Consider the following 26,736-nt stretch of genomic DNA (forward strand, 5'->3'; position numbering starts at 1 on the left):
TGGATTTTTAGCATTTATAGCGATGATTATTGACTGTACTGCATGTATGGAATGTAATTAGAAGAAAATTGAGATTGTGGTGGCAGCTGCAGAGAGGTATTTGGGTGTAGGAGACTTGACTCCAGAAGAGTTACAGGGTGTGTTGAGTGGTGGTGTCCTGTCCTTTCAGGCTGATGGCCTGAGGTAGGACTAGATAGATTTAAATAGTGGAATATGGTGGTGGGTTTTACATTTACATTTACATTTAAGTCATTTAGCAGACGCTCTTATCCAGAGCGACTTACAAATTGGGTTTTAGTGATTGTAGGGTTAGATGGTAGGACATTTGTTGATTAAATATAATTTTCTTTTTTTTAAGCAAAGTACAAGTTATACTCCACTGTAGTAGGTGGCAGTAATGCAAAATGTATTGAATGTCAACCGCAGTTAAACCGCATCGAAGTAGAAGAAGAACAACACAATGACAGTGCTGATGCAGCATTCTCGTATTAGCTTTTGACCAAAGCTAACGTCCCGTCCATCAGAAGTTCCTCCCTGCGCTAAGGTCATTTCATTCGGTAACTACCCGGCATCAGCAGAGTGAGGTGAAGATCGGAACACAGCAGAGCAGGTGCAAGTAAAACATAAAAATGTCGCTGTCAAATAAACTCACCCTGGACAAGGTGGACGTAAAGGGGAAGCGCGTGATCATGAGGTGAGTTCCAATTATGTGACTTCGAAGAGCCAGTGGAAAGGAGATTATACCATCGCGAGCGACCATCTTTGCCACGGTGATTCGTAACAAGATCGCTACCGAGTTGCCTGCCAATTCGTTACGGGGCTTTCACACCAGTTGGTTAACCCCCTTAGTTCGGTTCGTTTGGGCTGGTGTGAACACTATCCGCACTCGGGAGCCCAGGTAGCACCAACATCTGGCCTGATTCCGGCATGCCAAATCTAAAACTACTGACCTGGGTCTGGCAGACAGATCCGGCCCGTGTCCGAAATGAATGACGGTAGAGACTAGGCGAGAGTCATTCGGCCCAGATCTGGCAGCCTGAACTGAGCCCAAAGCTGCAATTTTAGGCCGGGGGTTAGTAATACTGCAGATATCAACCGAACTATAAACATAAAAAAATACATGTTCTAGTTATAAAACGTGTATACATGAAATGTACTTTATGTGGGTGTCATCCTTCAACAGGCACTACTACGTATGTAAAATAGCATGGATGACGTGACTGTGTTAGCCATAGGGTGTGTTCGTAAATTTAAATCTGGAGTGCCAGAGTGTGCTCTGGGCGTTCGTAAACGCAGAGCGTCGTCAAGATTGCCCGTTTGTAAATTCAGAGCGTTTCGTTCTCGGCGCGTTTAGAGCGCAGACAGGACGCCCTGGTGGAGAAGTAGTCTTGATCCGAGATTTCTGACCCAACAGCAGTCATGCTTGCTAGCTACTTCCAGACACAAATGAGAGAACAGCTCACTCTGACCATTTTACTCGCCCTAGCAGAGCTGGTGAGGCTGTTTTTATGTTATCCAGAGCGTTGGTGACTGCAACTGTGCTTCTGGCAACAGCAAAAAATTAATACACATTTTTGCCAACTTTTACTGACACGGATAATTATCAACGAGTCAGTTATTCTGCGCTCTGGCACACTCAGACGGGAGTGCTCTGAAATCGGAGTAGATAGTTGCAGAGGGAAGTGTTCATTCCCAGGGTCCTAAACCTGGCGGGACAATGTTTTGTTTTAACGCTGAGCTGTAGTCAATGAACAGCATTCTCAGATATGTATTCCTCTTATCTAAGTCGGTCAGGGCAGGGGAGTCTAAGATTGCGTCATATGTTGGTGCGATGTTTTTGTGTGGTGATTTTCTGATCATTTGTTTGTGCATGGCCATGAGGCCGAACACAATTGCATAGTTTGTAAACTGCATGAAGCCCAAACAGATAACTGACTAAAACATAATCATTTCAAATCTTGCTACCAAGGGTTGGAACCATTTCGGGGAACAGAACCGAAAACTGCAAGAGTACGAAATTATTTGAGGAACAGAAGTGGAAACGAACATGATCTATACTGTTCCGGAACAGAACCGTTATTTTAAAAGCATGGGAACAGAATAATGATATTTTACTTTCCAGACAAAAAAAATTCTCCAGTCCCACAAAAAATTGCAACAAAGTGAGTTTGCAAAGCCCTCTGTCACTCAGAAAGGTATTGCCCTAGCACACACAGCTGATTCAAATAATCAAAGCTCGATGAGGAGTTGTTTAAAAAAAAATCAGCTGTGTAGTGCTAGGGCAAAAACCAAAACGTACACGGGGCCCAGTACTGAGTTTGGAAAACATTGCCTACTGACAACATTACAATCATGATTCAGAAATTAGGGAGAGGTGTTAAAAAAATAAATGGATTTACTTTTTCAGTACTGGTTAAGGATACTATAGTTATCACATTTCCCATTGGATGTATTAACTACAAAAAGGTATGTTTTTAATTCTAATGCTGCTCTGCTCACACACACACACACACACACACACACACACGCTTGTTAGCTAGCTAGATAATGTTTGCTCTGGTCCAACGTTAACCAACTTTGAAGTTCAATGACATTTAAAGTTTCTCCATAGAGACCGCTCTGCTGTATGTATAATTCTGTGGGCCTAATTCAGATAATGCATGTAATAATCCTAGTTAAGGATACTATAGTTGGATTTATTAAACCCCCTCGTCTATTGATGCACCAGTGCGCCAATCTAAGTAACATAACACAGTCCCCATCATAATTCCTTAGTTTAAGATAGAGATGTTTTTTTTTTAATGGGCTGTGTCTCAATCCACCACATCCGCCTATGTCGCCCTTCTGCATCTGCGGTGGAAAGTGGCAGGGCTACAGCGCTGTTTGACAGACTAGGCCCAGATGTACAAAACATTTCTTACTCACAAACTTAGGAAGCTTCTTTAAAAAAAAAAATACAGAAAAACTTCATAAGATTCTTCGTAAGTGCAATTCCTCAACAATATCTTCAGATTTCATGATTTTCATTTATATTTATTACAAAAAAAATCTATTTACAATTAAATATCATAAAATGGTTTTCACTAGGCAAACGATTTTTAGCTAGCTATCTAGCAGGCAATGGAAATCATGTTAGCATATTCCATACTGAGATTACTGTTCTAAAATGTGTTATTTAGTTTCAAATGATATACTTAAACTTTCAGATGTTTGAGTGAATTAAACATTTTCACTTGCTTTCATTAGCTTATTGTCTCAATGCCCTGAGTTTAAGACAAGTGTTTAGCTTTCTTTGAATTAAGAACATTTCAAAGAACAAATCCAAGAGCTTTATTTTCAGGATTTGAATTTCTTAACTTTTGGCTTAAGGAGAAACATAAGAAATAACGCAAGAACATTTCCAATAAACTTTTTGAGGAATAGCAACTTCGCTTAACTTTCTTCATCAGTCTGTAGTTAAGGAAACAATTGCAGGTATGAGGAAATGACAGTTGTAAATCATTCAGCACGTTATGTCAAGATTGCAGATTTTAGAGTAACCGCAAATGTCGGTACATAGAAGTGTCTTATATTGTCTGAAAGCTTAAATTCTTGTTATAACTGCACGGTCCAATTTACAGTAGCTATTACTGTGAAAAAATGCCATGCTAGTGTAAGAGAGCTCCTAACAAAAGTTTCCACCGCGATAGGTTTGATAAATCCACCTCTGAAGGGGAAATGTGTACTTGTATTCTGGAATCTTGCTCTGATTTATCGTCCAAAGGGTCCCAGAGATAACCTGAAGTGTTTGTTAGATAAAATTATTTTTCATATCCTAAAAAAGTCCATATAGCATGCACAATCGATTTTTGTATTTCCACTTGTTCAATTTGCAAAGAAAGGAATCTGTGAAAATCTCACCCTAAACCTTGTTATAACGAGTCAAATCACATTTGTATCTATTCCTCAGGTAGCCTAGTGGTTAGAGCGTTGGACTATAGGACACCAAATTTTGTCAGAGAGCGACGCCTTTATGGGACGCCGATGACGAGGGGCGGCCATCACTTGAACTACTGTATCTTTGTCAAATAAGCACCAATCAGGGTCAAACAAAGCTAGCTAGATAGCCAATGAGCTGGGCTTTATGGGAGTATCCCGAAACCATGTATATGTCGTAAAATGTAGCTTCTAACCTTGTACGACAGCATGCCTTTTCATTTTGGACAAAAATTCTAAGGATATTCAGAGTTATGAAGTTATGAAAACTGGTTGTTTTGGAAATGTTGAACTTATAATATGGCTACTAATGCTTGGAAAGCTAAATCAAAGTCCAAGTATATAGATTTGACGATATTCTTGCAGAAAAATCGAATATCTCCTTCACGATTTGCCCAAATGTACATGGGGACTTCACACTAAAAGTCTTGAGGATCAGTCATACTCCAAGTTATCCATCTGAAGCTTTGCACAATCACTGCAGCCATCTTGTGGACACTATCAGAATTACAACCATAGTGATGGCTATAACAAACCTTTCTCTTGCATTTCAAAGATGGTGGTAAAAAAAACTTTTTTTTTCCTTTGTATTTTCTTCTACCATATCTATGGTCTTATATTCTCCAACATTATGGAGGTAGTTTTGTGCGAAGAAAAATAAGGTGTTAAATGTGTATTAAAAAAAAATATACTAATCTATACAGTACCAGTCAAAGGTTTGGACACACCTACTCATTCCAGGGGTTTTCCTGTATTTTTATGATTTTCTACATTTGAGAAAAAATAGTGAAGACCTCAACTCTGAAATAATACATATGGAATCATGTTGTAATCAAAATATATTATATCCACCCTTTGCCTTGATGACAGCTTTGCACACTCTTGGCATTCTCTCAACCAGCTTCATGAGGTAGTCACCTGGAATACATTTCAATTAACAGGTGTGTCTTGTTAAAAGTGCATTTGTGGAATTTCCTACCTTAATGCGTTTGAGCCAATCAGTTATGTTGTGACAAGGTAGGGGTGGTATACAGAAGATAGCCCTATTAGAACAGCTCAAATAAGCAAAGAGAAATGACAGTCCATCATTACTTTAAGACATGAAGGTCTGTCAATCCGGAACATTTCAAAAACTTTGAAAGTTTCTTCAAGTGTAGTCTCAAAAACCATCAAGCGCTATGATGAAACTGCCTCTCATGAGGACTGCCACAGGAAAGGAAGACCCAGAGTTACCTCTGCTGCAGAGGATAAGTTAGTTACCTGCCTCAAATTGCAACCCAAATAAATGCTTCACAGAATTCAAGTAACAGACACATCTCAACATCAACTGTTCAGAGGAGACTGTGTGAATCAGGCCTTCATGGTCGAATTTCTGCAAAGAAACCACACCAATAAGAATAAAAGACTTGCTTGGGCCAAGAAACACGAGCAATGGACATTAGACCGGTGGATATCTGTCCTTTTCATCCGAGTCCATATTTGAGATTGGTTCCAACCGCCATGTTTTTGTGAGACACAGAGTAGGTGAACAGATGATCTCTGCATGTGTGGTTCCCCCCGTGGAGCGTGGTGGTGTGAGGGTGCTTTGCTGGTGACACTGTGATTTATTTAGAATTCAAGGCACACTTAACCAGCATGGCTACCACAGCACTCTGCAGCGATAAGCCATCCCATCTGGTTTAAGCTTTGGCCCACTATAATTTGTTTTTCAACAGAACAATGGCCCAAAACACACCTCCAGCCTGTCTAAGAGCTATTTGACCAAGAAGGAGAGTGATGGAGTGCTGCATCAGATGACCTGGCCTCCACAATCACCGACCTCAACCCAATTGAGATGGTTTGGGATGACTTGGACCGCAGAGTGAAGGAAAAGCAGCAAACAAGTGCTCAGCATATGTGGGAACTCCTTCAAGACTGTTGGAAAAGCGTTCCTAATGAAGCTGGTTGAGAGAATGCCAAGAGTGTGCAAAGCTCTCATCAAGGCAATGGGTGGCTACTTTGAAGAATCTCATATAAAATATATTTTGATTTAACGCTTTTGGTTACTACATGATTCCGTATGCGTTATTTCAGAGTTTTGAGGTCTTCACTATTATTCTACAATGTAGAAAATAGTAAAAATAAAGAAACCCTTGATTGAGTAGGTGTATGTATAAGAAAGCGCTGGAAATAATATCATCTACATATAGTACAAACACTTCAAAAACATATTTCTTATGATTTTGACTGACTTTTTAAAATAAATCCTACTGGAAACCCCTACAGTATACACAATAAAATAACGTTTGACTCTTTGAGCTGTCATTGTGAGTCTTCAGACAGTCATACATTTGATAGGCCTATGCACAATTTACTACATAGGCATCTCTGTCAGACATGAAGTCTGTTAACAATTTAAGGAGTCTTGAGGGAAAATGTATATCTTCTCCTTTCCTAGAGCCTAGGCTATTTTCCTATCCAGTCCCAATCCCGCTGAAACCAAAAGACCTGACTCCTGTCTCGCATGAAAATTCCAAAATGTATTTTGTAATCCATAGGTTGCATAATGTTTTTTATTTAACTAGGTAAGTCAGTTAAGAACAAATTGTTATTTACAATGATGGCCTACCAAAAGGCTAAAGGCTTCCTGTGGGGACTTGATGGGATATAAAAATTAAAAATAGGACAAAACACACATCACAACAAAAGACAACACTACATAAAGAGATTCCTAAGATGACAACATAGCATGATAGCAACACATGACAACACAGCATGGCAGCTGCACAGCATGGTAGCAGCAGAAAACATGGTACAAACTAGCGGTCGACCGATTAATCGGAATGGCTGATTAATTAGGGCCGATTTCCAAGTTTTCATAACAATGGGAAATCGGTATTTTTGGGCGCCGATTTGCCGATTTATTATTTTTTATACCTTTTATTTAACTAGTCAAGTCAGTTAAGAACACTCCACAAGGAGACTGCCTGTTTGTGCCCAGGCTCTGTCGTAACCGGCCTCGCCTGGGAGGTCCGTGGGGCGACGCACAATTGGCCTAGCGTCTTCCGGGTTAGGGAGGGCTTGGTCGGTAGGGATGTCCATGTCTCATCGCGCACCAGCGACACCAGTGACTGTGGCGGGACGGGTGCAGTGTGCACTAACCAAGGTTGCCAGGTACACAGTGTTTCCTCCGGCACGTTGGTGCGTCTGGGTTCCGGGTTGGATGTGCGCTGTGTTAAGAAGCAGTGCGGCTGGTTGGGTTGTGTATCGGAGGACGCATGACTTTCAACCTTCGTCTCTCCCGAGCCCGTACGGGAGTTGTAGCGATGAGACAAGATAGTAGCTACTACAACAATTGGGTACCACGAAATTGGGGAGAAAAAGGGGTAAAAATTAAACAAAAAAAAACAAAAACATTTGTGGGTTCGATTACAGGCTCAAAATGGCCAGAAACAAAGACCTTTCTTTAGAATCTCATCAGTCTATTTTTGTCTGAGAAATGAAAGCTATTCCATGTGAGAAATTGCCAAGAAACTGAAGATCTCGTACAACGCTGTGTACTACTGCCTTCACAGAACAGAGCGAACTGGCTCTAACCAGAATAGAAAGAGTGGGAGGCCCCGGTGCACAACTGAGCAAGAGGACAAGTACATTGGTGTCCAGTTTGAGAAACAGATGCCTCACAAGTCCTCAACTGGTAGCTTCATTAAATAGTACCCGCAAAACACCAGTCTCAACATCAGTGAAGAGGTGACTCCGGGATGCTGGCCTTCTAGGCAGAGTTGCAAAGAAAAAGCCATATCTCAGACTGGCCAATAGAAATAAAGGGAATGAAGGGAAGCCGAAGTAATTCCGCTACCCAAGAGTGGTAAAGCGGCCTTTACTGGTTCTAACAGCAGACCTATAAGCTTGCTGCCAGCTTTTAGCAAACTGTTGGAAAAATGGTGTTTGACCAAATACAATGCAATTTCTCTGTAAATAAACAGACTTTCAGCATGTTTCTAGAGAACGGCACTCGACGTGTACTGCACTGACACAAATGACTGATTGGTTGAAGGAAATTAATAATAGGAAGACTCTCAGTTCCATTAGATTACACATAATACTGCCTAGATTTTATTGAGAGCTAGACCAGCTCTACCTAGCTAGGTAGCTAACAAGCTTGTGTGCAGAAAGGCACCAGAATTAAAATAAAAACATGTCTTACCTTTTTGTAGTTAACTAACGTTGAATAATTAATCCATTGTTCTCTAATAAAAAATATTTGGAGGGAGGGACAGGTAGCCTACACCATACTGGCAAAGATTTTCAGCTGGCAGGCATGCAGACACTGGAATGCGTTTCTGAGTGACGGCGAGGGCTCTGCATAGGCGCTTTGTTGCATTTTTTTGTGGGACAGGGGGAAAAAAATACCCTGAACATAAAGTAACATTATTAACTGGTTCCGATGCTTTTAAAACGGTTCTGTTCCGAAACAGTATAGATCACTTTCTTTCTCGGTTCTGGTTCTGTTCTTCAACGTCGTTATTTTTCTGTTCTCTGCTCAAAACACAATTCACTATTACTGTGTCCAAAATGGATGTTTGACATTTCTCTTTTGCAGGGTTGATTTCAATGTGCCCATGAAGGACCATAAAATCACAAACAACCAGAGGTAATAATGAGCTTGTTTTAATTTGATCATCTATTAGTAATACACCTTATTAGACCAAATGCTGCTATGTCCTTCTATAGGAGCCCTATTCCAGCCTTTGCTCATACTTTGTACCTGTGTGTTCCAGGATCAAGGCTGCTGTCCCCACCATCAAGCACTGTCTGGATCATGGGGCCAAGGCCGTGGTGCTGATGAGCCACTTGGGTCGTCCTGATGGGAACCCCATGCCTGACAAATTCTCCCTGGAGCCCGTGGCCGCCGAGCTCAAGAGCCTGCTGGGCAAGTGAGACCTCCTGGCTCCTTCCATGGCCCTCCATAGCTGCCTATTACCATGCGCCGAGTGAAATATTACTCGTCCCAATTCATTTATCATATTTGTCATTTTGGAAATATTTGGATTCTTTGTACTTAGTCAGTGTTTCATTATGGAGCCCAATAAATTACTCAAATGTGCACGTGTTTGCTTTGCACTCATTCTCAGGGACGTACACTTCCTGAAGGACTGTGTGGGTCCGGATGTAGAGCAGGCCTGCGCCGACCCCGCAGAGGGTTCCGTCATTCTCCTGGAGAACCTGAGATTCCACGTCGCTGAAGAGGGCAAGGGCAAGGACACCTCCGGAAACAAGGTGGGTGCATATCACCGGCTGCAGCCGCAGTAGCCATTCCCAGAGGCCTTTTCTATTTACAGAAATGGAGGACTCCTGCCCTGCAGAGGCCCGAGCTGCAGCTGCGTCACCATCCTTTGGTGTTAGCGTCAGCAGGGCCGCTAAGAGCAGAGAAGAAAATAGAACCAAGCTTACAGTGGCATGAGTCACCAGTCAGACATCTGACTGAAAAAAACAATCATTTTTCAGATTGAGAACAGGGTAGAGAAAATGGTGTCTTATCTCGTCTGTTTGAGACGTACTGTGAGTACATCCATACTAGGGTGATTCCTTATGAAGCTAGGAACATAAAAAGACCATGATTTGGGGAATTTTTCACAACATGTAATCCTTTGTAGGGAGGATTGTTGACACTGAGTGTACAAAACATTAAGAACACCTGCTCTTTCTATTACAGACTGACCAGGTGAATCCAGGTGAAAGCTATGATCCTTCATCGATGTCACTTGTTAAATCCACTTCAATCAGTGTAGATGAAGGGGAGAAGACCAGTTAAAGGATTTCTAAGCCTGTAGACAACTGAGACATGGGTTGTGTATGTGTGCCATTGAGAGGAAAAATGGGCAAGACAAAAGATTTAAGTGGCTTTAAACAGGGTATGACAGTAGGTGCCAGGTGCACCGGTTTGTGTCAAGAACTGCAACGCTGCTGGGTTTTTCACACTCAACAGTTTCCCATGTGTATCAAGAATGGTCCACCACCCAACGGACATCCAGCCAACTTGACACAACTGTGGGAAGCATTGGAGTCAACATGGGCCAGCAGCCCTGTGGAATACTTGACACCTTGTAGAGTCCATGCCCTGATGAATTGAGGCTGTTCAGAGGGCAAAAGGGGGTGCAACTCAATATTAGAAAGGTGTTCTTAGTGTTTGGTATACTCTGTGTATATTTGACGTTTTGTATCTTAACACATAATTGAAAAATAATTAATTGAAGTTTTTGTATTTGTGAGATTTTGGCCTTACCCAGGCCCCCTTTAAGACTCCATAATATTTAATCTGTAGGTTCTGCAAAGCAAACATTGGTGTCATATGAAGCGTACCGCTTGCACTGTAATATGAGTAGTATTTTGATTTCAATAACACATTTCTTATATTAAATGAGGATTATTGAAATATACACATTTGTTTTGCCAAATTTCTTTTTTTTTCTTTTTCTTGAACAGAATCTACTCTACGGGCAAATCAAAGTTCCAGAGTAGGATTTCTGCTACTTTTAGTTATGATCCAATTTGTAAGCATTACCAACACAGTGAATGTGAAAATAGATTCAAAATGGTTGCCTTTGCAGGATGTGCAATGATACAAGTAAAAGGAGGGCTGTGATGGGTTAAATTGATTGTCTACTATGCCAATTTCTCTGTATGAAATGGGCCATAACTTTAAAACTAGCAGAGATCCCGCTCTGGAACTTCGATATGCCCGTAGAATATATTATGTTCAACGATATATTGAAAAATTGGCAATCCTTCCTCCAAAGGACCCTTGTATGGTTAAATGTTGTGAAAATCCCCCAAATCATGCTCTTTTTTAAAAAATTCTAGTTTAGAGAGGAATCACCCGCTTATATAGTGCATTATTTTCATTTTATTTAACAGACAGCAGCTCTTAAGAAGGTTGCACCTCTGAGAGTATTATGTCAATGCATAGGTTTATAGGATAAGTTTTGTAGTGTCTATGCTTGTGCCTGAATCAAAGGCCAGGAGGCTACTTCTACCACCTCCATCTCCTCTCATACAGCCGCGGTGCTGCCCTGACCTGCTGACATTTTGAGTGAAGGGTAGTGGATTGTCCCGGGCCAAGCATGTTGCTTTTCTTGCCATGTGAGCCCTGGCTGGTATGCAGCCCTTAGAGGGGGCAGCTGTCAACCTTTCACAAGGTCCCCCGTTGGCTGGGTGGTGGCAGGCGATGGAGTAGGTAAGCCTAGATCTTACCCCTAACCACTGATTTGGGTTCTGATATTTTTTTATTCACCTTTATGGTTAAGGTTAGGATTGTGGGTAGCATAATCTGATCCCAGGTCTGTGGTTAAGGGCGAAATCTATGATGACCTGGTTGAACTGTTCTTGTGCCAACTCCTGGCATTTTGATGTGACTCCCCAGATCAGCCTGGACCTTTCTGTGAAAGTTATAAACTTGGCCTGCTAAAGTGCAGTAGGAACTGGATCAAAAGTACATACAGTATATTTGCGTGCAGTACCCTGATCATGCAGTCATCTCCACTGGCATTACTGTGGTATGTTCACCATCTTATAGATACACTGTATAGAATCGAAGCACCGCTGCAATGCATTATTTTATGTTGGTTACTTTCGCCCGCGTGTGTGCGATTTACCTGGGGGACAATGCATGTGCTGGTGGCTTCGTTGCTCCGTGGGGAACTCATAAAGGCTCTCATATATTGGCTCATTTAAGCCCTAAAATAAATGTGTTCATATGGGCAGAATATTGTATAAAATAAATTAAAATGCTCTGCATTTGTTGCATGCCTTTTAGAATAAATAAAACTGGGTTGGGTGAATAACTTGAAAAATGTCATCCATAAGCCTACTAATACATTCATTAATTAATGAATAAAAAAACTTTCACATAATAAATTACAAGGTTGAAATAACATTTTCTTTCAATTTGATCTATGGAGTCTAATTCTAAATATAATATAAACTAGGCCTAGCCTACTCAAACATCATTGGCTTTAGCAAGGGCTGTGCAGATTCATTCATTCAGCACAAGGAGTTTTTTAGGATTCAGTTTAGGCTAATTATTAGAAATACTGCACTGCTGTTTGTCGGCAGCACACAATCTTTCAATCAATTGGAGTATTAGGCTGTAGTGATAATGGCCTATGTAAAGTCTGTATCAATAGGCTAACAGTTGCATTTTTTGATATGGAAAAGGAGAGGGAAATATTACTGACCTGCACTGCACACAGGAAAGTGTACAGATGACTGAGCTGATTGTCCAGTAGGCTAGGTGTGAATGTTCTGAAAGATCAATCATCTGAATACGAAACCCACAACCCCTAATGGTGGACCATCAGTGGGACAAAATTTTGCTGAGTCTATTAGATTGTGTTCATAATGATATGTTAGGCTACGCTGTTAAACCCCTTTTTCATGGGCACACAAATCCAAAGGATGTATGCAATTGCAATATCAATCTTTTAAGTTTCAGTTGGGTCAACCATAGGCTAACGACCTTATGTGTTTACACAGTCCACAACCTATTTGTTTCTGCCTAGTTGGAATGGTGTTCATTAACTTTTATTACTCCTTGTCCGTGTCACACAATCCCTTCTTATGAACTCATATTGTCAATCACTTATAAAACAAAGTATAAGTTTACCTAGTTACAATTCTATTTAAAATGGGGATATTGTTTATTCATTTATCCAAAATAAATTCAACAACAAGCACTGCCAGAGCCCTGCAAAATGACCTCCAGCAGGCCACAAATGTGCATGTGTCTGCTCAAACGGTCAGAAACAGACTCCATGAGGGTGGTATGAGGGCCTGCCGTCCACAGGTGGGGGTTGTGCTTACAGCCCAACACCGTGCAGGACGTTTTTCATTTGCCAGAGAACACCAAGATTGGCAAATTCGCCACTGGCGCCCTGTGCTCTTCACATATGAAAGCAGGTTCACACTGAGCACATGTGACAATCTGGAGACGCCGTGGAGAACGTTCTGCTGCCTGCAACATCCTCCAGCATGACCGGTTTGGCGGTGGGTCAGTCCTGGTGTGGGGTGGAATTTCTTTGGGGGGCCGCACAGCCCTCCATGTGCTGGCCAGAGGTAGCCTGATTGCCATTAGGTACAGAGATGAGATCCTCAGACCCCTTGTGAGACCATATGCTGGTGCGGTTGGCCCTGGGTTCCTCCTAATGCAAGACAATGCTAGACCTCATGTGGCTGGAGTGTGTCAGCAGTTCCTGCAAGAGGAAGGCATTGATGCTATGGACTGGCCCGCCCGTTCCCAAGACCTGAATCCAATTGAGCACATCTGGGACATCATTTCTCGCTCCATCCACCAACGCCACGTTGCAGGAATTGGCGGATGCTTTAGTCCAGGTCTGGGAGGAGATCCCTCAGGAGACCATCTGCCACCTCATCAGGAGCATGCCCAGGCGTTGTAGGGAGGTCATACAGGCACGTGGAGGGCACACACACTACTGAGCCTCATTTTGACTTGTTTTAAGGACATTACATCAAAGTTGGATCAGCCTGTAGTGTGGTTTTCCACTTTAATTTTGATCCAAATCCAGACCTCCATGGGTTGATAAATTTGATTTCCATTATAGCTTTTGTGTGATTTTGTTGTCAGCACATTCAACTATGTAAAGAAAAAAGTATTAATAAGAATATTTCATTCATTCAGATCTAGGATGTGTTATTTTAGTGTTCCCTCTATTTTTCTGAGCAGTGTACATTCGGTAGCCTATGCTACAAAATATAATATTCTGCTATAGGAACATGTTTATTTTAGGCCATAAAGCCTAAAGACCACCTACATGATTTCATGAAAAGCAGCAAATACACATTGTTTCACATTCTTTAATAAAAGATTCAGAAACAGGAAATAGGCTACAGCGACCTTCAGTTTTCTCGCCAAATTGTCTTACATGAATCTCAATGTATCGCAACGATGTTGAGTGTGCGGGGGGTCTGTATGCAGGGTATCCATGATTTTGTGGAAAGTGATTAGTCTCTCCTGGCCCATAGACTACTTTCAGGGTGAGGGGCCCTCCAAAATTACGTTTTAAAATATAGAACTTCCCTTTTATGTTCAGTAATGATCGAAGTGTGGAGGCCTGTGTCTTCTCAACGTTTGGACCATTTGTGTAAATCACCTTACCTTTGTATCGTGCCTTTTGTGTTGAGCCTCTGAATTGTCTTGCATCACTACTCATATGTGCCACACCTAGTGTTCTGCCACACTGGTGGAGTTAATGCAGGCACAGCTTTACCTTGGTGACCTCTAGAGCAGGGTTTCCCAAATTCTGCCCTGTCCCCCTGCCAAGAGGTGTAGTGCATGAAAGAATTCAGAGCGCACATTTGTACACAATGGCTGTCCCCTGGGCAAGAAGGGGCTGGGTTTGAGCAACAAGTCCAAGTTTCTGTCAGCAAACCAGATAATAGGGAAAATGTGCTAACTGCTGAAGCTGAGAAGAGGAAGAAGGCTAAAGAAAGCCTGCTGAAACAAAGAGCAACGGCGATCCGCCAAGCTGGAGAAGTATTGGAAGGGTACTTTGTAGGAGCTGCAAACTTTGAAACGGGTAAATAGAAGAAAATGTGCTCCACACGATGAAGCTGAAGACTTGAAGAGGAGGCTGAAAATGTTTAAAGATCTCCTGTGCAAAACTGAAGAGGAGAAAAAGAGTCTTCGAGAAGAGGTCGATGACCTCAATGAAGAATGCACAGTCCAAGGAAAGTGCATTGAGAACTTGAAACGGGAGAGGAGTGAGCTACAGGCCAAAGTGGAAGAACTGGTGCAGGTACCCGAGAGTCAAGATAAAGAAACCGAGACTGGTGCGTCTTATACTGTTCCTCAAGCTGCCAAACCAGCACATTAATAGATGGTCACGGCCAGACGGACGCCCCACCAGATTTGATCTCTGTGAGTAGCCAGACTGACAGGCTTGATGAATCGCATAAAGAATGATGCGTCTCAAAACTGCCCATCCCATGCTGATGTTAACCATGATTCATGTGAGTGTGACCCCAGTGCAATGCTGAAGGCCCAGTGCACTCAAGAAGAAGAAGAATGGTGGTGGGATGCTGAGCGGGAGATGGATTATGAGTGCCAAACGCTGAACTACCAGGGTCCCACTAACTCGGTGAGTGAATTCATTTTATATGGTAATGTTTCTTATGGGAAACATTCAGAACCAGAGATGGCAAATGAAGAGACATGAATGACTAACCACCATGGAAGCGAGTCTCACCTCCCACACCACAAGGTTGCAGCTGCCAGCCAGGAGGAATCATGGTACCAAAGTCGCCACAACAAAGATGGGCGCTCGGAAAGATTGGCCCAAGTTGGGCCATTTCTGTAAACCACCGGTTCATTTGATAAATATACCTAGTGATCTGCCACATGTATTATAGACCATTAATATACGTGATTAACTTTGCCATCAGAACAGCCTCAATTCGTAGGGGCATGGTATTGTTGTGACGTTGCTACCATTAATGTGATGATGGCTATTCATGGTATAATTACATACCACGTCCAATTATTACGCATTTAAATGAATCATATAACAATTTAAGTAGTAATCTGGGGCACCACGGGAAAAGTTTAACGAGTTACCATTTTCCGAATTAATTGTCAGAATATCTCAATATACTATCCGTCATCCATCAATAATTTTCTCCAGTTTCAGTCTCATTCTGAGCGCCGTAATATCCTATAAATCTGCACAAACCCTAGTCACCATGATGAATCGGTGATACACAAATTGGCTCAATTATTTATTTACTAATTAAATAAATTACACAGAATTACATACACACACAATAGAGTATACATTGATTACTAACACAATGCAATTAAAAGTCCCTAGTTGACGAAAGTCACATTTCATCTTCTCACAAATAGTTTATTTAATCATATGAGTTATACAACATTTAGATGTAAACCTGACCCCTTGAATGCATACACTTTCAGAGAGAGTTATTTAGTTATACCGTCCTTAACAATATCACAAAGCAATAACTGATTTGAAAGGATTCTTGTCCCACCAACCATTTCCCACATTATTTACGTTAGAAATATTGTTTCAATGTACAACCTTTTTATATTACAGTACTGCATAGTCTCTCTCTGTTGTAACAACAGGATTTTTAACTTCCATTTCTACAGAGTGGGAGAGAGTACCTGCAAGATATTTATGACCATCATAAAACTGGCCAACTCCCCCAGGAGAGGGGGGGTTTTGAAACCTTTGGTTAGCCTGCACCTTTGATCTCCATCCAGGAGGCCAAGTCATGACAGTATTCTACAAAGTGTCAAGTGTTCCACAGGGATGCTGGCCCATGTTGACTCCAATGGTTCCCACAAGTTGGCTGGATGTCCTTTGGGTGGTGGACCGTAGTTGATACACACACGGGAAACTGAGAGTGTGAAACCAAGCAGTGTTGCTTTTCTTGACACACTCAAATCGGTGCGTTGAATGGCACACTTACACCATCCATGTCTAGGTTTGTCTCAAGGCATAAATATCCTTCTTTTCAACGGTCTCCTCCCCTTCATCTACACTGATTGAAGGCAATTTAACAGGTGACATCAATAAGGGACTGTAGCTTTCACCTGGAATTACCTTTGTCAGTCTGTTATGGAAAGAGCAGTTTTGTACACTGTGTAGATATGGGTCATATTGTTGAATTTCAAAAAATGAACTATACCTTCACACAAAGAACGACTAGGCATTGATACCATCTATATGAATAAATGAGGCCTCTCTGTATACCGCACAATGGGTCGTACAGCTCTCTATTCTAGATGTAATAGAGCCTGTTGGTTGTAACCTGAGCCCTCTGCCATCTGTAACAATGTGTTCTATTCTTTCTCCTTTCTCTGCTAGACCAAAGCAACCCAGGAGCAGATTGATTCCTTCAGAGCCTCTCTGTCTAAACTGGGAGATGTCTACGTCAATGATGCCTTTGGCACAGCACACAGAGCCCACAGGTAGATTCAATGGACACTACTGTGGAGTGATGATTATTGTCCTTCAAGATAAATATTTTTCTGTCATCACTCATTTCCACTCTGTGTCTCCTACTTTCCTTAATCTTATTCTCTTCTTTCTACCTCTATTACTATTTTTTTCTGTCTCCTTGCTTCTCCTTCTCACACTGCTTTTCCTCTCCCTTTTGCCCCTTCCCCGCATACCTGACTCTCCCTCCCCCAGCTCCATGGTTGGAGTGAACCTGTCCCAGAAGGCTGCAGGTTTCCTGATGAAGAAGGAGCTGGACTACTTTGCCATGGCTCTGGAGAAACCAGCCAGACCATTTCTGGCCATTCTCGGAGGGTAAGTAACTGGTCCACGGCTCTGGTTATGGATGGGGCTGGGAGAGCTCATCGGTGATCAATTAGGAATAAAGTACCCAGAGGCCTGCATCTGCTTCTCTGGTATCACTTCTCTGAGCACTGGCTCTTCAACTAGCAGCACAAAAAACACCCACGTTTTATATCAATTTTATTTGTGGAGTGTTCTTTGTTACAACTATGAAACAGAAAGAGAATGTATTACAACACGGTGACAGCTTTTTATAATGATACCCCAACCACCAAGACGCATGGTCAGCATGATGCACGGTCAAATGGAAACATCAGTAGCATAAAATCACTATAAGCTCCAAGTGTGCTTGATAAATACTGAAAATCAGCACAAAAGCAATAATGGCATTATAATGAATGTATCGATATGACAGCAGTCAGCCTATTATTTATACGTTGGAAACCATGACGAATTGACAAATGTCTGTTTCTTTGTCATCAAAATGGAGGTAACGCATGATCTCTCTGAAGCGATCCCGTGACATTGTTTCTCTAAAGAAAAGTATCCCATAGATGTCTGACCAGAAGCTCTCCATATAGATGCTCTTTACACCGAATGCTCCACGGACACACAGGATTGAAATGAATGCTTCCAGCTCATCAACAGTCTGATCCCAGGTAGTGTCTCCTTGCTCCATGTGTGCCTTAGCCACAGTACAGTCCCTGAATGCTGTAGCATGCCCATGTCACATAATCAACGACAGCTGGTGAGTGCATTGCTGATGTTGTTTTTTGCTTGAGATGTAGGACCTGCGCTCTTAGTGATGAGATTTTGTGCTGATAATCGACCTATAGCGTTGTCACCGGCTTGTTCTATGTAAACGGTGCTGTCCCTTCCTCGCTCCTGTCTCACTGTTTCATTTGGTAGTGGCACGGGCACATGCTTAGTGTTCACCGTTCTGCCTTTTTTGCACTTAGGCTTCTGTGTTATTCAGTCTGAGGCTCAGAATCTGAAGAATAATCATCAGCAATGTCAAGATTAATTTCTTCCCCGAGTCGTGTTCATTCAGATCTTGTAGCAGCCCTAACGCAGTATGTGCATCCATTCGTCTTGGTCTTCTTGACATTTTAAATGATGCACTCTCTCACTGTGTACTCCAAGTAGGCCAGAATAGACTGATAAAACTACTTGGATTTGAAGGACTGATAAAGGGTACACAGCATTTTGAGATAATAATTAGAATATACCAACACAATTGGTGATTACATCATTATGCATCACCCGCTTTCCTTCACTCACCCATTCTCCCCCTTTCTCCCCATCATGCTTTACTTCATTTATTTAATCTGTTATCGGTGTGAAATTAGTTTAGGTTCAGTTTTGAGACAATGATCAGGGTGATGTATCAACTGGGCACGGCACATTCCACGATCAGGAGAAGGAGCGGAGCAGGTCCTACTGTCAAAGGGACAACGGGGAAAACAATTTTTAAAAAGGACGTGCCCTCATAAAACTGTTTAACTAATATTAAAAAGTTGATGTATTGCTTGCCTGAGGAAAAGTACCTCATGATAAGCTGTAGACCACACTACCAAAAGTTCTCATCTATATTATTCTTAGCCATCTATTTATCACCACAAACCAATGCTGGCACGAAGACCGCACTCAACAAGCTGTATAAGACCATAAGCAAACAAGAAAATTGTCATCCAGAAGCAGCGCTCCGAGTGGCCTGGGATTTTAATGTCGGCAAACTTAAATCTGTTTTACCGAATTTCTAACAGCATGTCATATGCAACCAGAGGGAAAAAAACTCTAGACCACCTTTATTCCACACACAAAGACGTATACAAAGCTCGCCCTCCATTTGGGAAATCGGACCATAATTCTATCGTCCCGATTCCTGCTTACAAGCAAAAACTAAAGCAGGAAGTACCAGTGACTCGCTCAATACAGAAGTGGTCAGATGACGCGGATGCTACGCTACAGGACTGTTTTGCTAGCACAGACTGGAATATGTTCCGGGATTCAACCAATGGGACTGAGGAGTATACCACATCAGTCACCGGCTTCATCAATAAGTCCATCGACATTGTTCTCTCCACAGTGACCGTATGTACATATCCCAACCAGAAGCCATAGATTACAGGCAACATCCACACCGGGCTAAAGGCTAGAGCTGTCGCTTTCAAAGAGCAGGACACTAATCCAGAAGCTTATAAGTCCCACTACGCCCTCAGACGAACCATCAAACAAGCAAAGCGTCAATACAGGACGAAGATTGAATCCTACTGCACCGGCTCTGACGCTCGTCGGATGTGGCAGGACTGATCGGGAAAAGACAGGCCGAATAGGCCCCCATTAACATTGGCGGGGCTGTAGTGGAGCGGGTCGAAAGGTTGAAGTTAATTGGTGTCCACATCACCAACGTACTATCATGGTCAAACACACCAAGACAGTCGTGAAGAGGGCACCACAACACCTTTTCCCCCTCAGGAGACTGAAAAGATTTGGCATGATCGTCAAAAAGTTCTACAGCTGCACCATCGAGAGCATTCTGACCGGTTGCATCAGCGCCTGGTACGGCAACTGCTCTGCATCTGACCGTAAGGTCCTACAGAGGGTAGTGCGTACAGCCCAGTACATCACTGGGGCCAAGCTTCCTGCCATCCAGGTCTTATATGCTAGGCGGTGTCAGAGGGGAGGCCCAATAGACTCCAGTCACCCAAGTCAGATTCTTTTCTCTGCTGCTACTCGCTTTTTATTATCTATGCATAGTCACTCTACCCCTACCTCCATGTACAAATTACCTCAACTAACCTGTACCCCCACACGTTGGCTCGGTACCGTTAGCTCCTGTATATAGCCTTGTTAATATTTACTAAATATATATACAGTGGGGCAAAAAAGTATTTAGTCAGCTACCAATTGTGCAAGTTCTCCCAATTAAAAAGATGAGACGCCTGTAATTTTCATCATAGGTACACTTCAACTATGAGAGACAAAATGAGAGAGGAAAAAATCAAGAAAATCACATTGTAGGATTTTTAATTAATTTAACTGCAAATTATGGTGGGAAATAAGTATTTGGTCACCTACAAACAAGCAAGATTTCTGGCTCTCACAGACCTGTAACTTCTTCTTTAACCTTTTGCGTGTAGGTGGCAGTATTTTTGTTTTTGGCTAAACATACCCATTTGAAACTGCCTATTTCTCAGCCCCAGTAACTAGAATATACATATAATTGTCAGATTAGGATAGAAAACACTAAAGTTTCCAAAACTGTAAAAATATTGTCTGTGAGTATAACAGAACTGATATTGCAGGCGAAAGCCTGAGGAAAATCCAATCAGGAAGTGCCTCTTATTTTGAAACATCTCTGTTCCTATGCAAGCCTATCCTCCATTTAAAGGGATATCAACCAGATTCCTTTTTCTATGGCTTCCCTAAGGTGTCAGTCTTTAGACATAGTTTCAGGCTTTTATTTTGAAAAATGAGCGTGAAGGATCGTAAGTGGATAGGTGGGGCCTCTGAGTGAGTTTTTGCGCAACTGAGCAAAGCCGCCATTGTTCCTCCCGCTGTTATTGGAAAACCTACACACTCGGTTGATATATTATCAAATATATATTTTAAAAAGGATTGAGGATTGATTATAAAAAAAGTTTGACATGTTTCTGTGGACATTATGGATATTATTTGGAATATACATCTGCGTTGTCGTGACTGCTCTTTCCTGTGGATTTCTGAACATAACGCGACAAACAAACGGAGGTATTTTGGGTATAAAAATAATCTTTATGGAACAAAAGGAACATTTTGTTGTGTAACTTGGAGTCTCGTGAGTGAAAACGTCCGAAGATCAAAGGAAAACAATTTATTTTATTACTTTTCTGATTTTCGTGACCAAGCTTCCTGATGTTAAGTGTACATGATGTTTTGCTATGCTATTGATAAACTTACACAAACGCTTGGATTGCTTTCGCTGTAAAGCATCATTTCAAAATCTGAGACAACAGATAGATTAACAAAAGGCTAAGCTGTGTTTTAGAATAATGTACTTGTGATTTCATGAATATGAATATTTTTTTGTAATATTATTTGACTGTTGCGCTATGCTATTCAGCGGTTGCTGACAAAAATGATCCCGCTAACGGGATGGGTAGCGCCAAGAAGTTAAGAGGCTTCTCTGTCCTCCACTCGTTACCTGTATTAATGGCACCTGTTTGAACTTGTTATCAGTATAAAAGACACCTGTCCACAACCTCAAACAGTCACACTCCAAACTCCACTATGGCCAAGACCAAAGAGCTGTCAAAGGACACCAGAAACAAAATTGTAGACCTGCACCAGGCTGGGAAGACTGAATCTGCAATAGGCAAGCAGCTTGGTTTGAAGAAATCAACTGTGGGATCAATTATTAGGAAATGGAAGACATACAAGACCACTGATAATCTCCCTTGATCTGGGGCTCCACGCAAGATCTCACCCAGTGGGGTCAAAATGATCACAAGAACGGTGAGCAAAAATCCCAGAACCACACGGAGCTGGGACCAAAATAACAAAGCCACACACTACGCCGCCAGGGACTCAAATCCTGCAGTGCCAGACGTGTCCCCCTGCTTAAGCCAGTACATGTCCAGGCCCGTCTGAAGTTTGCTAGAGAGCATTTGGATGATCCAGAAGAAGATTGGGAGAATGTCATATGGTCAGATGAAACCAAAATATAACCTTTTGGTAAAAACTCAAATCGTCGTGTTTGGAGGACAAAGAATGCTGAGTTGCATCCAAAGAACACCATACCTACTGTGAAGCATGGGGGTGGAAACATCATGCTTTGGGGCTGTTTTTCTGCAAAGGGACCAGGACGACTTATCCGTGTAAAGGAAACAATGAATGGGGCCATGTATCGTGAGATTTTGAGTGAAAACCTCCTTCCATCAGCAAGGGCATTGAAGATGAAACGTGGCTGGGTCTTTCAGCATGACAATGATCCCAAACACACTGCCCGGGCAACAAAGGAGTGGCTTCGTAAGAAGCATTTCAAGGTCCTGGAGTGGCCTAGCCAGTCTCCAGATCCTGGAGTGGCCTAGCCAGTCTCCAGATCCTGGAGTGGCCGAGCCAGTCTCCAGATCTCAACCCCATAGAAAATCTTTGGAGGGAGTTGAAAGTCCGTGTTGCCCAGCAACAGCCCCAAAACATCACTGCTCTAGAGGATATCTGCATGGAGGAATGGGCCAAAATACCAGCAACAGTGTGTGAAAACCTTGTGAAGACTTACAGAAAAGGTTTGACCTCTGTCATGGCCAACAAAGGGTATATAAAAGTATTTAGAAACTTATGTTATTGACCAAATACTTATTTTCCACCATAATTTGCAAATAAATTAGTTAAAAACCCTACAATGTGATTTTCTGGATTTTTTTTTTCTTCTCATTTTGTCTGTCATAGTTGAAGTGTACCTATGAAAATTACAGGCCTCATCTTTTTAAGTGGGAGAACTTGCACCCTTGGTGGCTGACTAAATACTTTTTTGCCCAACTGTATATAAAAAGTTATTTCTTAACTCTATTTCTTGAACTGTATTGTTGGTTAAGGACTTGTAACTAAGCATTTCACAGTAAGTTCTGTTGTATTCGGCGCATCAAATTTGATTTAAACTCCAATTCTGTTTGTGATATTAAGATTCTAACAATGGCAGTGTGTTCTATAGACTTATTTAGGAAAGGTCAAGGACAGAGGGGGTCAGGAATTAAAAAATGGCAGAGTTATTAAAACAATTACCTTCATGAGCAGTCAAAATGACTGCTTTAGCTAGAGTTTCTAGTGTTAAAGGAGAATTCCACTCAAAAACTATCTTTTGGTATTTGTTTCATTAGTCCATTGTTGATATAGTCCCAAAATGTTTTGAATGTTAACAATCAAGATTTCCAGATGTAGATCTTTTGAAATAAAGCCAGTATTTGGAATCATAGGATGCTAAATGCATCCTACCTTCTGTATTTTGAAAGATGAATGTCTTAAACTTGATTGCTGACATTAAAAATATTTTGCATATGTCAACAATGGACTAGTTTATGTTAAGTTTGTTTGTAATACTTCAATCTGTGTGACAGTACTCTACTTATGCATTCTAGTCTTCCCTTATCACTGGCCACTTTACAGCCTTGCACAGTGGGAAAGTTGAGCCACACACACAGCTAGCTACAGTTGGAAACATGTCGAAATTGGCCAGTGTCGGAGTCCATTTCAGCCAGGCATTGTGCAACCGCTATATCCAATGCAGTTCTCTCACTGCTGCAGTTCAACTTTTTGGTCCTCTGCCTCTGACAAAGTACATTTGATGTGAATTGGCTAATAAATAATCCACACGACAATGCAGGAAAGGCGGTAGGATTTAGTTCTAAATTCATTAAACAACAAACAAATAATGTAACACCAAAAAAAATGACTATCTTCCTCAACTAGAAACCTTTCCGTAACTGAGTTTTACCATGTGTGTTTATAACTACGCTTACACTGCATTATGACTATGGGGCGTCGGGTAGCCTTGTGGTTAGAGCGTCGGACTCGTAACCGAAAGGATGCAAGATCGTATCCCCGAGCTGACAAGGTAAAAATCTGTCGTTCTGCCCCTGAACAAGGCAGTTAACCCACTGTTCCTAGACCGTCATTGAAAATAAGAATTTGTTCTTAACTGACTTGCCTAGTTAAACTTTTTTTTATTTTACCTTTATTTAACAGTGTGTTTTATAATGGATTATAGATATGGGATTCAAATAAATGAGCTTCATATCATTGTTTTACTATGTTTACCAGTATTTTCATAGTTTCTTTCTGTTGTGTGCAGAGCCAAGGTCAAGGACAAGATTCAACTGATCAACAACATGTTGGACCAGGTCAATGAGATGATCATCGGTGGTGGCATGGCCTTCACCTTCCTCAATGTCCTCAACAACATGGAGGTGAGGACAGGGGGGGGGGCTGAGGGAGGTGATACTTTGTTTAAGGGAGACACTGGAGGGGAGAAGAGTGGAAGAAATAGAGAGGAGGATTCTGCCCCTTTTTTGGCCAATTGTGTTTCTATCATAATTTTAACCTCTTTAATTGAATGTAACTCGGAACTCACTCGTGCCTCAGCACAATCTAGTTAAATCTGGGGTCACAATAGCTTTCAGAAATATGCATTTAAAAAATGCAGACCATCAAAAAATCAGATTTGTTAACCATTTCACCGACTTTTTATATTGAAAGTTTTTTTCTTCAACAGAGTAATAAGGGGCATGCAACTATAGTTTTTCACAAAATACGTTAGTACAACACATTCTGCAGAATACTGTTTTCATTAGAAGTGCAACGCTATTTGGCTTACAATGAAAAAGCAAAGTATTATTTTTCAAAAATGATGTATGGCCATCAAATTTGTAATGTTTATCATAGAAAGAATTTTGCCAGCTACATTTCCTAATGTTTTGTTTGAAGTTAATCTTGCATTTTAACTTGTAACCAGAGGGAAAGTACTGGAGAAAAGTAGCCTACACATCAGTCAGAGCGCTGTCTGGTGATCCAATGACTTGAGAAAATGTATTGCAACTGAAGCAGGAAGTTACTCCTTCTACATGTATGATCTGGAGTGAACCCTGACTGAAGCTGAGCACAATTTCAACAAGAAACATTTTAGATCTGCGTTTTAAAATGCAGCAAGAGAAGAAGAAAAAAACGTTTTGACTTTCCTTTTCTGTGTGGAAAAATACAGAATCCTTTTAACGCGACCCCTAGTTAAATATGTTAAATGATTGACTGTGGTGTATATCATGGTGGTTGTAGTTAAAATGTAAAAATGAGTGATCCTCTCTTCCTTGGCAGATCGGCACCTCCCTGTATGATGAGGAGGGCGCCAAGATCGTCAAAGAGCTGATGGCCAAGGCTGAGAAGAACAATGTCAAGATCAACCTACCCGTTGACTTCATCACCGCCGAGAAGTTTGACGAGCATGCCCAGACTGGCAACGCCACTGTGGCTGCTGGCATCCCCGCAGGCTGGATGGTGAGGAGAGGAGGAGAGCAACCTGAGTCATGTTCATAAGGGCATGCAATGGAAAACATTTTGAAACAGAAAACTAAAACGAGCTTTGGACAAGTCCAGGGAAGTCCCTCCAAGTTTCAGTCCGTTTTCTTCAGTTTGGTACCCAATGAACACAACCCTGATTGGGTTTTGTCTTCTTGAGGGATGGTCATGGGAATTTTCCTTAGTTATTATGCTAGCTAGCAATTTGATATACTGTATCACTTTTATAGTGAAATAAATATAGGATGGTTTATGTAGATATTGTAGATCAATACGTAAAACTGGGGTTGAGCTCTGTGTCCCTCGCTCCCTCTGTTCTCCCCAGGGTCTGGACTGTGGACCCGAGAGCAACAAGCTCTTCGCAGAGGCTGTAGGCAGAGCCAAGCAGATTGTGTGGAACGGCCCCGTGGGTGTGTTTGAGTTTGAGAACTTTGCCAAAGGAACCAAGAGCCTGATGGACAAAGTGGTGGAGGTCACCAACTCAGGCTGCGTCACAATCATCGGTAAGACCCTCTACCACTGTTTGCACAATTACCATGAAGCACGTCTTTCACCAGGCACCCGAGACAATGTTTGCAAATAAATACATGTATACATACGTTTTTCTTCATCCACTCTTTATCATTCTCACCATTAGATGGCGCCAAATACCAACGCCCTTTCTTCCTCACATCTATAGTAGTGAATGATCACTATCACAGTGAAGGTTCTGTATGACCTTAATTTTAACCCCATGTTGTCTTGTTGATGCCCAGGTGGAGGTGACACAGCTACCTGCTGCGCCAAATGGGGCACAGAGGATAAGGTCAGCCATGTCAGCACAGGAGGCGGAGCCAGTCTGGAGCTTCTGGAGGGTGAGTGACGTCACCACGGTCTCATCTGGACTTTTGACCTATGTCCAGTTCAAAATCAACCCTCTAACCGCTGCCCCATGACACTATGTAGTTTCTTCCCTATTGCTTACACACATTAAGTTGTTTCAGATCTGCAAGGTGGCATGATGTAGTGTCTGTAAGTAGATGCAACAGCAGACTTGCAACAAATGACTGCATTTCTGTATGGTAGTTCCCTTTCAATCAGTTAACTTCGGTACAACATACTATAGGAAGTTGCACTTTTGCCTCTTCGGTTGAAGGATCTACAATCACGCTTGACAAGGCAAATTAAATCCGCGCCTCACTGGAAGCCTCGCTTTCCACAGGTGATAAGCGTGAGGCTCAGATTCATTTCTTCAATTATTCCGCTCTTCACCTCAGTATGAAAAGAAACTATTCGCACTACTAAAGCAAACGATTGGAATCTGGATTTCGTTGACGAATGGACAACAGCCTGGTCCAACCCACATTCAGCTAAGCTGTTACTACATGGGTGTGCCCCCTTCATGGACCTGGAGGGG

The 26,736-nt window shown here is 41.9% G+C and overlaps 1 protein-coding gene across 1 annotated transcript in view; it reads left to right on the forward strand.

The window, feature by feature from the left end:
• The first annotated feature begins 445 nt into the window (after positions 1 to 445).
• The window catches only part of LOC135550741 (phosphoglycerate kinase), a 29,160-nt gene continuing 2,869 nt past the window's right edge, over positions 446 to 26,736 (forward strand). The window contains exons 1-10 of the mRNA XM_064981816.1: positions 446 to 694; positions 8,558 to 8,608; positions 8,736 to 8,891; positions 9,090 to 9,234; positions 16,860 to 16,963; positions 17,187 to 17,306; positions 24,124 to 24,238; positions 25,140 to 25,319; positions 25,666 to 25,843; positions 26,096 to 26,194. Coding sequence (XP_064837888.1) covers positions 630 to 694; positions 8,558 to 8,608; positions 8,736 to 8,891; positions 9,090 to 9,234; positions 16,860 to 16,963; positions 17,187 to 17,306; positions 24,124 to 24,238; positions 25,140 to 25,319; positions 25,666 to 25,843; positions 26,096 to 26,194 — 1,213 coding nt within the window. The 5' untranslated portion in view covers positions 446 to 629. The remainder of the gene's footprint in view (positions 695 to 8,557; positions 8,609 to 8,735; positions 8,892 to 9,089; positions 9,235 to 16,859; positions 16,964 to 17,186; positions 17,307 to 24,123; positions 24,239 to 25,139; positions 25,320 to 25,665; positions 25,844 to 26,095; positions 26,195 to 26,736) is intronic.

Source organism: Oncorhynchus masou, chromosome 12 (assembly GCF_036934945.1).
Source record: "Oncorhynchus masou masou isolate Uvic2021 chromosome 12, UVic_Omas_1.1, whole genome shotgun sequence".
Lineage (NCBI taxonomy): Eukaryota > Metazoa > Chordata > Actinopteri > Salmoniformes > Salmonidae > Oncorhynchus > Oncorhynchus masou.